This window comes from Canis lupus, chromosome 11 (genome assembly GCF_048164855.1).
Source record: "Canis lupus baileyi chromosome 11, mCanLup2.hap1, whole genome shotgun sequence".
Classification (NCBI taxonomy): domain Eukaryota; kingdom Metazoa; phylum Chordata; class Mammalia; order Carnivora; family Canidae; genus Canis; species Canis lupus.
Window position 1 is genome coordinate 27,350,641 of NC_132848.1, and position 12,477 is coordinate 27,363,117.

Here is a 12,477-nt window from a genome sequence, read left to right on the forward strand (position 1 = left end):
TTTTTTTTTTTAATTTTTATTTATTTATGATAGTCACACAGAGAGAGAGAGAGAGAGGCAGAGACATAGGCAGAGGGAGAAGCAGGCTCCATGCACCGGGAGCCCGACGGGGGATTCGATCCTGGGTCTCCAGGATCGCGCCCTGGGCCAAAGGCAGGCGCTAAACCACTGCACCACCCAGGGATCCCACAAAAATTTCTATTGAGTGTTTCATTAGGCAGTATTGGCAGAGTGGAAATGGGAGAAATCCTCATCGCCCTCTCCTATCCCAGATGCACTTTGACTCGGGTGGCTTGGTGGTTTTGCCTCAACAGTAAAAAGCTCTAACTGAACAGTAAGAGGAAGAAAAGAGTTCTGTTGATGGCAAAATGTTTTCTGGTCTAGAGAAATACATTGCGTGGTGAAAATAGGTGTAATTTTTAGATACAAAAGAAAAGATTTTACAAATAACCAATACTTCCTGATCAATGTGAACACACTATCATTCAGCACTCATGGTGGTAAACACTTGCTGCCAGGAAGACAGTGTAGAATATCTAGAAAGCTTTTCCTACTGGGTGTTGGTCCTTATTATATTTCCTTTGAGTTAAGAATTTATGTTTTTTTAGTCTTAGGAGGAGGATACAGTGTTGTAGGAGGTTTTGAGCAAGAGGCAAGACTTTGGTACTTTGTGGATTGTTATCGCCCTGCAAGACCCTTCGCAACTTCCTCTCGCCGCCCACAGCAGAATACGGAAACCCTGCTGTATCAGGCCACTTCTGCAATTACACACAGTCACAATTAAAGGGATCCTTCTTTCACACTACACCCTTCTGTTCTGAGACTTTCTTTGCATTTGAAAATGTGTCTTTTGTGGTGGAATGCCCAACTGAGTCTCCGTCTCTCCTCTCTCTTTGCCACCCTGCAGTGCTGCAGTTGAAGCTCCAGCAGCGCCGGACTCGAGAAGAATTGGTGAGCCAAGGGATCATGCCGCGTAAGTGCCTTTCTCTCTCAGCATTTGCTAGAGCTGCGTTTTCAGCATGGCGTGTGTGTCTAGTATGCCGTGGGAAGCATCTAACAGAAATCAGGGCGACAGGTTTCATTTGTCACTCTCTCTCTTGTGCTTCTCCAAGTTCAAGGACTTTTGCTCACTAATGGCTAAGATAACTGCTCCTATTAAGTTCAGTGAAACAAACAGTGTTGGTTTGAACAGTGCTGTTGAACCATCCTGCGCTTTTGAATGGCACCTTTCAGGGCTTTCTACTCCCTGTTACACTCACTTCCCTTTATAGAAGGAGCAGACCTTGAGCTGGGGTATTGTGAGAAAGGACCCACTTCTTGCATGTGTTTTGCCTTCTTGTTCAGGTTCTTGGGGAGAGAAAACCCTTTCCTACCTGGTATTTTGAATCAAACTGCAGTTTTATTTAGAGTGAGAGTCTCAGATACCCTATAGCTGGCATGGGTGTGAGTGTGCTGGATGGGGTTATTGCAGAGCTGGGCTTAGTGGGTGCACAACGAAATCACTAGGGGAGAAATGAAACCAACATTGGAATCTATTAGAAGTCAGAACATTTGTTTTTAATATCAACAGCATTATAAACTGAGTGAAAGCTGGAGACAGCAAGATTTTGCTCTTTTTGACATTTCTTTTTAAGTCATCAGCAAAGAGCTCAAGCTCTCCTTTCCTTTCTTTTCTCGTGTGTTATTGCTACTTGGACACACCCTATGAGGAAAAAAATAGTCACACAACAACTTCTAGCTTTATAGTGAGAGAACTGATGTTTTTTACCTTAACTCAGTGCTGACCTACTGCCACTGTATTTTCTTCATCCTCATCCATTTACTCATTCAGATTATTCCAGAACCTGGTATGTGCCCTTGAAAGGAGAATAGTGATAATAAACAAGGAGACAAATACGTAAACAAGATAACTTTAGAGTATGGTCAGTGTTACAAAGTAAATTAACCAGTTAGTGTGTTAACAGGTGATAGGAATGATGGGGTCATTTTGGATAAGATCATCAGGAAAGAAAGGCCTCCCTGAGGAGGAAATGTTTGAGCTGAGGTCTGAAGGATGAGGTGGAGCCAGCCATGCAGAAGCAGGCAGAGGACCAGGGAGAAGGGAGAGTAAGTGTAAGGGCCTAGTGCAGGTCAGAGCCTGACAATGTTTGAAAACATCGAGGAAGCTAGTGTGGCCGGGACCTGGTGACTGAGGGTTGGGCTATAATGAGGGCCTGTCAACTACACAGAAGAGGTGGACTTTATTGTAGGTACAATGGGAAGTCATTGGAAGCCTTTTAAGCAAGTGAGGATGGAGTTTGATTCATGTCATGGTAATGGCAGATCCATTTCTAAGAGCTAGAACCAAATAGCAGATGGGAGGAATCTGAAGTCTGTTTCTATCCTAAGTATCAGCCAAAAATTTAAGTCTCAAATTCAGCTTTTTATTTATTTAATAAATAATAATTTATTTAACTAACTACCAAACCATTTATCCACTTTATGCTGCAATCTTCTCTGGCTTTCCAGTGAAGGACTTCCCACCACCAACCCTAAAGAGCCAGAGCAGGCTCCTTGTGCAGTGGATCAGTGATGTGGTCGGGTGAGGCACACTTGTGCTTCACAGAACACTCCACATCTGCCTCTCTATAAACTCTTGTGGAGGGACAAATCACCCAGAGTCTCATCTCCTTGTCCCTTTCGCCAAGGATGTCATGTGTTTAATGTCTACTTTGTGCCCAGGGGAGTTAGTTCTGGAAAGATTAAAGAAATACCAAGCAAGGTACCTGCCCTCAGGACATTTAACAGTTTATTTGAGTAGCTAAAATTTACCCATACACAAAATAAAGAGCAATCCAACATCCTGTGGAGTGCTGACTAATTACAGTAGTAGTTCTGAGAGTATGCTACCTCTCAAGATCTGTAAGATGTTCAAGGTCTAAAAGCCTTGCAGGGAGGGTGAGTGCCCTGCATTCTCGTGCCTGTTTCTTAGTTGGTACCAGGGACTACTAGAGCTCACTGCTTCATACGATTGAGTATGGTCTCCCTGCTTAACATTTATTGTAGTGTTGTATGTTGTTAAAAAGACAGGTGATGTTTCCGTTATTGGAGTTATCTGCTTATACATTTTCCTCCAACCATATTATGAGCTCCTTGAGAAATATCTTATCCAGTGCCTGGCACTGAATGAATGAGTCAAGGCTGCCAAGTTGTAAAGTGTGATATGTGTGCGTGTATATGAATGACAGACAGACAGAAACACAACTCTCTTGCAAACTTGTTGGAATTCTGGGCATGGAATTTGGAATAATGCTTCTGTTCTATCAGGAGCCCAGGTTCTAAAAGGTTCTGAATACCTACCTATTTGTATACCCTGCCCTGTTCTCTGTATCTGTGAAGTGAGAATAATTGCCCTTCTTAGAGGAATAGAAATGATCTACTTCTGTGAGAATACTGCATCTTCCTCCTACTGAGAGCCACCTTCAGCTATGGACACAGTCTTGGTTTTCAGCTTTTCTAGTGAAGGAAGTCGATAACAATCTTGAAGATTCTGAGAGAGAATGTTGATGCCTGGGAATAGTTTCAGGTGTGAAATTCCCTGTTCATCCACATGCCAGGTGATACACAGATAGGGTCCTGCATTTCTCCACACACACACACCCTGCACCCTGTGAATAAATTCTTCCTCATCACAGCCTCACGCTCTCTACGCTTATCCTGTTGTAGGCTCCAACACTCTCAGCCTCCCTGACCTCCCCACTACCTGCCATCCTCCACCAGCCCCCACCTCTCACCCTTCATGCCACAGCTTCCAAAGAAAATAGAGCAGCATTGGAAGCAGCTTGTAAAGTGACCAGCAAGTTGTTGATTATTGGAGATTTGGAGGCCTGAAAAAGTAACATCTGATTTGAAAGCCCTTCTATTCCCATCTTGCTGGCCTGAGGAGAAGTTTCTCTAAAGTGTGTTTATATGTAAGTTGGTTGTACAACTGAGGAAGTAGCTAGGCCCTCCTAGCAGGAGTAGCAGTAGTAGGGCAGGGGGCAGGACTAGGGGGGTCATGGCTGTATCCTGCCTCATCATTTCTGTGTTTATATCTTTTATCAAATTCTTCTCATTCCAATCTTATTTATAGCTCTGGGAAGAAAACCCACCCACCTCATCGCCCAGAATACTCCTACACAGTTCCCACGTAGGACTGGCTTTCAGTTCTGACAAAATATCTGTAGGACACCATGTCTTTGGTGACTCCCTTGCCTTCAGGCTTGTTCATATTCTGCATATCGTTCAGAGTTGGGATTTGGCCTTTCATAGCTTGCAGGGGATTAAAGACTTTTTCAATCCTACACACCCCTCCCTGCCGCTTGATACTCTCTTTTCATGGCATCTAAACTATGGGGTATGGGCAGCCCAGGTGGCTCAGTGGTTTAGCACCGCCTTCAATCCAGGATGTGATCCTAGAGACCTGGGATCGAGTCCCACGTTGGGCTCCCTGCATGGAGCCTGCTTCTCCTTCTGCCTGTGTCTCTGCCTCTCTCTCTCTGTGTCTCTGTGAATAAATAAATAAAATCTTAAAAAAAACACACACACAAAAAACTATGGGGTATGGAAGCTGGTTCCCGATGTGTTTTTAAACAGGGTCATTTCCCAGCGTCTGTCATTCTCCTCATGTAAACATGTGTCTCAAATTTAACACTATATAAAACCCTACCAAATACAATGTGCTGGATAGCAAAGGATTATATATTCCAAGCCCTGAGCTTGCTTTTCTTTTTAAAGATTTTATTTATTTATTCATGAGAGACACAGAGAGAGAGGAAGAGATACAGGCAGAGGGAGAGGCAGGCTCCCCTAAGGGAGCCTGATGTGGGACTCGATCCCAGAACTCTGGGATCATGCCCTAAGCTGAAGGCAGTCCCTCAACTGCTGAGCCACCCAGGTATCCCCCTGAGCTTTCTTTAATAATATCTGAAGCTCTGCACATCTTGAGGGAGAAGAAAGATGGCACAGGTAGGAAGCTGGTTAAGTCCAAAGATTAAGACCAGAAATGCTGCTGTATTCAGAATGAAGACTCATAGAAGACATGGGTCATGTGTGGTGCACTTTGTTCTCAAACAGAGCTTTCCCCATAGCCTTTCTCTTTGACATTTAAAGGTGTACTAGGTCATAAGGTTTAGGTGAAAATTAAGAAAATGTTCTGGCAGTGAGAGCTGCTGGAGAAAAATAACCTTTTAAAGGAAAACATGGACGTTCTTCTGACCCAGACAAATGAAAAAGAAGTCTCCTGTACCCTTTCTGGACCTGAAAGAAGAACCTTGTCTGTCTCTTCCTTCTCAGACTATTTGTTATTGAGAAAAGCCTAGAGTAGCATGTTTCTGCACTACAGTTAACCCTCAGTCCGCTGTTTTCTCATGTGCACGCAGTGGAAAAACCTTGATACCTTGGCAAGTACATGAAGAAATCATTAGTTTTGTCCTGTAGATTCTCTAAGGACCTTGCTCCATGGCTTGAGTGAGCCTGTCTTTTCACTTTAAATGGCATTTCTGTTCACCCAACTCGTGCCATTGACAACACTTAACCACCAAATGGTTAAAAGAATCCAAAGAGTGTGAGGGCAGCACAGTTCAGAGAGGGCATCCCGTTGCTGTCAATCCAGAAGACTTGCAAACTGCGCAGCCCCTGAGAGTGGCTGAAGCAGGTTGCTAAAAAGTGAACAGGTTGGTCAGCTAGTTTTTACTGGCTTATAGTCTATAAATGGGTCCTGCGTATCTCACATTAAAACTGTAAAGAATAGCTTTATGTGATGAGTCCCCACCACTCTGTATTCTTAATAAACTTGGCTGTATCTTGGCTCCAGACCCTTAGTTCTGCAGTTGTTTGATCCCTTTTTCATGTTTCAGCTGTCTGTGTTAGCTGAGTTAGAGACCATGTGGCCCTGTTGTAGCACTCAGAGTTCATCTGTCATTTTACAGGGCCCCAGTGTTAGCTGAAAACCTCCTGTTCATCTGATTATAGCAATCTCTGCACCAAGAAGTTTCTTTTAAACTCTAACAAGAGGTTATTCAATGAGTTGAAGTGTCAGGATTGATTACTATGAATATAATGCTTATATTATTCTTCACCAAATGTACAACCTGAGTTTCCATATTCTCTTTCCTTAGTATATATGGATCAAATCCATTTTGGTAAAGCTCTTTTAAAACTAATTTTTGTTTTTGTAATGCCTGAGAAGTGAAACCAACCTACTGAAGTCTCAGAGTTTCTTGTAATGAGAAAGAGGCTGTAATTTAACTTTGTCATCTAGTAACTTGGGAATGGCATGGGGTCTTTCCCCCAGGTTGCTAGAATTCCAAAGAACTAGCCACGGGGCCATCTAGCTGGCTCAGTTGATAGAGTATACAGATCTCTGAGTTGTGAGTTCAAGCCCCATGTTGGGTGTAGAGATTACTTAACAATCTGTAAAAACTAAAAACAGCACCTGGGTAGTTCAGTTGGTTAAGCATCTGACTTTTTTTTAAGAGTGTATGTATATATGTATTTATTTAAAGATTTATTTATTTATTCATGAGAGACACAGACTGAGAGAGAAAGGCAGAGGGAGAAGCAGGCTCCTTGCAGGGAGCCTGATGCAGGACTCGATCCCAGATCCTGGGATCATGACCTGACCCAAAGGCAGGCGCCCAACCGCTGAGCCATCCAGGTGTCCCAAGATTCAAGATTGTATTTATTTATTTATTTGAGAGAGTGAGCAAGCAAGAGGAGAGCATGAGTAGGGGGAAGGGCAGACAGAGGGGGAGAAACAGACCCCCCACTGAGCATGGGATTGATGTGGGGCTCAATCTCAGGGCCCTGGGATCATGACCTGAGCTGAAAGCAGACATTTAATCAACTGAGCCACCCAGGCACCCCAAGTGTCTGACTCTTGATTTCATCTGAGGTCACGATCTCAGGGTTGTGAAATCAAGGCCCACATCAGGCTCCAGGCTCTGTGCTGGGCATGGAGCCTGCTTGAGATTCTCTCTCTGCCTCTCCTTCTGCCCCTGCCCCCTCCCTAAAAAAATAAGATAAAAACAAACAAAAGAACTAGCCATAAGACCAGCACTGTCCAATAGTACTTTCAGCAGTGATAGAAATATTCTTTAATACTAACTACTTGCCATATGGGCTGTTTGAGTACTTGAAATGTGACTCGCTTGAGTGAAGAACAGAATTTATAGTTTAATTTAACTTTAATTAAATAATCACGTGTGGCTGATGGCTGTTGCATTAGTGAAATTTTAGACCTATTGTGCCACTTAGGAACAATGGGGCTTTGAGCACCTCTGTTAATTTTTCTGAACTCAACTTCTGCTCTTATAAAAAGGAAATAATAATCTTTCTTACCTACCCCTACAGAATTAGTTTGGAAATAAGTGAGGTGATATTATTGTGCATGCCTTTGAAATATAAGCAGTGTTATTCTCAATTAAGATTGAGAGGAGCATTAGCTTGGATCTGCCACACACACCCCCCCATATCTCATTAATTTCTATCAAAACCAGTGTTTGGGAACAGGAACTATTTTCTTTTTTTTTTTTTAAAGATTTTATTTATTTATTCATGAGAGACACAGTAAGAGAAGCAGAGACATAGACATAGACGTTGGCAGAGGGAGAAGCTGGCTCCTCAAGGGGAGTCTGATGCAGCACTTGATCCCAGAACCCCGGCATCACGCTCTGAGCCGAAGGCAGATGCTCAACCACTGAGCCACCCGTGTCCCAGGAACTATTTTTCAATAAGTAAAATCATTCTTCCATTTTCTTTCCTATCCACATAAAAAACAGTTGCTGAAAATTGTTAAGAGTCAAAGAACCACTGGACAACATGGTGTTAAGACTGTTTTCGTTTTGTTAAGATTGTTCCTATTTTGGTTATATATTAACGGGGCTATAATTTTATTAGCTTGCTCTCTCCATGGCAGTGGATATTTCTTCTTTAACTTCTCTTAAAACAAGTGTCTGGATTGGAAATAATTTTTTTTGTTTTTTTTTTTTTTTGTTTTGTTTTTTTTAATTTCTGGGCAACTTATCAAGAGACAGAAATGTTCATCAGTGGGGACACAGTGGTGATTCCGGGGAGATGAGGGTCTGGTTTGAGGCTGTGTTGCCCTTTTCTTTTAAAACTTAGATTTAAGATGACAAAATTATAGGCTTCCAGGAAATGTCATTTGTTTTCTTTTAAGTGAAGTGCTACAGTGTTCAAGACTAATGTCCCAGTGGCTACTTTGTAGGCTGGTAGGTACTGAGATGAGAGCAGATCCTCACTCAGGCTTCCATCATTTCCCATTTGCTCTGGTCCACTTGAGAGTTGCTAGAAGCTCTGTGGTAGTCTTTGTGGCCTTGGAACTCTTTCCATTAGGAGCCCAGAAAAGGCATCCCCCAAACTCCTCAGTTTGCCCGCTGCCTCTGGTCCAGTCTCTGCCCTCAGGCTCGTACTTCTTTTAGATGCTGACCATCACAAATTTTCCTGTGCCATTTGGCTCTTTTTTTGTTTTCTTTTTTTAAAGATTTTATTTATTTATTCATGAGACCGAGAGTGGGGGGGCATGGCGCAGAGACACAGGTAGAGACAGAAGCAGGCTCCATGCAGGGAGCCTGATGTGGGACTTGATCCCGGGACTCCAGGATCATGCCGAAGGCAGGCACTAAACCGCTGAGCCACCCAGGGATCCCCAGTTGGCTCTTTTAGATACATACATATCTTTGCATGAAAGAGCTAGTTGCCTTTTTCTTTTTTAAAATTGAGATATAATTGGGACACCTAGCTGGCTCTCAGTCAGAAGAGCATGTGACTCTTGATCTCGGGGTTGTGAGTTGGAGCCCCATGGTGGGTGTGGTAATTACTTAAAAAACAAATATTTTAAAAATAAAATAAAATTGAGATATAATCAACATATAACATTATATTTCAGGTGTACAATATAGCTTTTTTTTTTTTAAGATGCAGAAAACCCTGCCTAATTGAGATCATGTTTCTTTAGCCCAGAAATGTGACCCTTTCACTGTAGTTGAATACCAGGTTGACTTGGCATTTGAGAAATACCATTGTAAAATATATGTCCTGGGATTGGAGCTAACCTGATCCTAGATCTGAAGCCCAGAAAAAATTGTGTCAAGCATGTGGCCTTAGGAATCTTCTTTTTTATCTCAGGAGAAGACCAGCTGAGCATGTCACTCCTGTGTGTTATATATATTTCTGATAGGTATCAGTGACCTTTTCTTTCTTCCTGCTGTCGTAGAATGTATTCACTCAGTGGTCAGTGACTAGCATCAAACCTCTTCCTTGGCCAGTTGGTAACAAATCCCAAAATAGGACTCTAGAGTGAGTTGTGTGTTCATGTTCTGAGCATATTCATTGTTGAATCCAACAGGAAGCTCTTTTGAATAGGCCATCAAAAAGTAGGCTTCTTGATACGAGTTCTTACAATTTAATATCTAAAAAATATAGTAGATATTCGGTTTTATGTAGTAATTCTTGAAGTGGGGGCATCTGGGTGGCTTGGTTGGGCATCTTACTCTTGATTTTGGCTCAGGTCATGATCTTAATTAAGGTCATGGGATCGAGCTCTGCATCAAGCTCCAGGCTCAGCACAGAGTCTGCTTGTCCCTCTCCTTCTGCTCCTTCCTCCCCTACTTGTTCTCTCTCTCTCTCTTTCAAATAAATTAATAAAGTCTTTAAAAATAATAATTCTTGAAGTACCTGAGATAGCCAAGGCCCACTCCTTTTCAAGATAATAAATGGAGTGAAGCAATTTATAAAAGTCACTTGTTGAAGCTGCTCACATATTTTACCTGCACAATTACAGACATAAAGAATCAGACTCAAGGATCTGATGATATGGTGATAGTGTCTGATGATGTGATTTTACATTCTCAGCCTAGTGGTATGCGATCCACTAGGTCCAAAGGTGATATGGAGCTTTTAACTACACAGATGACTTAAGCCTATTGATTATGGTGTTTCAGTAAGAGGCAGTAGCTTTTGGGTGTGTGTGTGCCTCACCAGGGTGCATACAGTGGAATGGTAATTGACTGATCCAGAGCATTTGGCTGGACTATGATGGCTGGCATTTATGTCAAACACGATTGGCATATATGTCAAAGGGAAGCTCAGAAGGCCGAGCTCACAATCTTTGACCCCTATTTTAACCTTTTAGAATTAAGTGTACCTTCTGATATTCATGCTATATTAGATTGCATACTGACCTTTTTTCCCCAGTCTTAAGTCTCTTTCACTGTCAAGGTTGTAAGACTCTGGAGCAGCTTGCACTTCTGGGAAGGAAAAGATTCATCATCCTGAGTCTCCACTTTTACATTTATTCTTGGTCATTGGCTTTTCTGCTGGTTTGGGTGGGGGTGACAACCCAGGTGCCAAAACAGGGGTGGTGGCAAGCCTGAGTACCAAAACAGGATGTGGATGAAGCACGTTTTCTGATTGTTAGTTTAGTTTGGATTCTTGCTTGCACCAGAATGTGTGCTCCCTTCCCCATACTCCACCACCCCACCTCTTTCTTTGATTCATATGGACTTAGTTCTGGTTTTCATTGTCATGGCCAGTTCCTGGAACTGTCGTCACAACTCTTTAGTTAATGTCTTTGTTGCAGGGCTATTATTGTAGACATTTTGGTATGACCGCTAAAAACAGTAAGACAAAAAATGGAAGTCAAGCCCAGTTAGCTGTCACCATTTGATTCCACATGCATGTTGTTTCCTGCAGGAGGATGGTACAGAAAAAAAGTTAAAACAGTAACAATGCCTCAGGCTAAACAGAGCCTCTAGCAGCTGGCAAAGCACTTTCACTTTATTTAGTGCTAACAGTCATCAGTGTAGTGGTTTGTGTAATTGCGTTTTATAGATGAGGACACTGAGGCTCCGAGGGGTCATGTGACTTGCCCACTGTCACACCACCACTGAAAGAGACAAAGCCAATTCAGTTTCCTCGCTCCAAAGCCCATACTAATTCCTGAAGGTCACAGTCTAATGGTTCTTAATGACAGGAATTTTATGACGATAGCCTGCTGTACTCCCCTCCTCCCCTGCCCGCCCCGTAGTTTTAGTATTGAAAGTTAAAATAACATCAGATCAGGACCTGTAGTTAGTGAAGTAAGGTGAAAGTTGGTAGTGGGGGTGAGAGTAAACCCTTCATTTTTGAGCCCCCCAGTAAAATTGCTTCCAAGTGGCTGCTCCTGTCTCCTGGCTGTGAGGTTTGAAGGTCAGGGGCATCTTTCCACTTCTGTCATAATAACCCTTAGTTATATCAGAGCTTCTTGATTTCTCTTGTGCCCTTCATACTCCTTAGAAAATCTTATGTTGTCCCTTCGTCCCCAGCTGCCCAGGCGGGTTCCTGGGATTCAGCACAGAGTTACAGGGATTCATAGACACTTTACAGCCATACAGTGTGCTCCAGGTTAAAAGCTCCTGCTCTCCCTGGATACAGAATCCTAAGAGAAATCATCTACCTGAAGGTAGTATAAACCCTTACTCACCAATGACACAGCTGACCCCTGCACTTTCATCACCCAGGTGTGTAAGTGACCTTGTCCCTGATTCCGGCAATCCTCTGGGTTCCTCAGGCCACCCTTTTGTAGCTGCCTTCTGTTGAGTGTGATTACCAGGCTCTAGATACAGTAAGATGTGGAATCCAGCTCAGTTGAACTGAGCACTCACTGGGGTTTGAGGGGAATGGCAAAAAGACCTGATCCTTTGACTTTCAGAAATGCGTGCTTTGCAACCCAAAGCAATGATCCTTAAAGGGGCTCAGGAGATTAAGCGCTACTAATTTCTGGGCACCTACATAGCTAGCAGAGTTGAAATTTTGAACTAAGCTGCTGAGAAAAGTTATTAAGTCTTTACTAGGTATACTTTGTAATCACTTAGCCCCTGGTGGTGGAGAATGAGCAAATAAAAATCCTCTCACCTGCAATGACACTTTCCTCTACATTTTGGACTTAGGGAAACCATGAGTTTTGAAATTTAGTGGCACCTGAATCCTCAAAAAGGTTAATAAAGAATTAAAGTCTTGAAGCACAGGAATCTGCATCCCAGAGAAGAATCTTGCACTCCAGTGATACGCCAATGCAAATGACTCTCCAACTGTGCTCGGAGGAACACTGAACCAAGGGCTGCTGGTATCTTTTCCCTGTTCATTTTCAGTGCTGGTCATTGTTACTGTCTTCTCTCAGGAGTTCTGAGGTAGAAGACAGCCTGTCTGCATGATTCAGGAGATGATTATAAATTTCTAAGATAGTTGAGGCAGATGCTTATGGAATGGCCGGGTATGGACAGCTTATGAGCCCCTGTCTCCAGTGCTGGGGGCCCCATACCTTGTCATCGGTCCATTTGGCCCAGTTAATGAACTGCCTGGAGCTGCCTGACAGACTTCTGTGCTAGCGCCAAGGGATGTGGCCAAAGGCCCCATTAACTTTGGAAGGAGTTTGGCTATATAGTGACTCCCTTTTCTGCT

The 12,477-nt window shown here is 42.9% G+C and overlaps 1 protein-coding gene across 5 annotated transcripts in view; it reads left to right on the forward strand.

The window, feature by feature from the left end:
* Positions 1 to 12,477, forward strand: part of MRTFA (myocardin related transcription factor A) — a 198,047-nt gene that overhangs the window by 157,338 nt on the left and 28,232 nt on the right. For all 5 annotated transcript variants that reach the window (XM_072843822.1, XM_072843821.1, XM_072843823.1 and 2 more), the window contains one exon: positions 908 to 973. In XM_072843822.1, the coding sequence (XP_072699923.1) occupies positions 908 to 973 (66 nt within the window). The remainder of the gene's footprint in view (positions 1 to 907; positions 974 to 12,477) is intronic.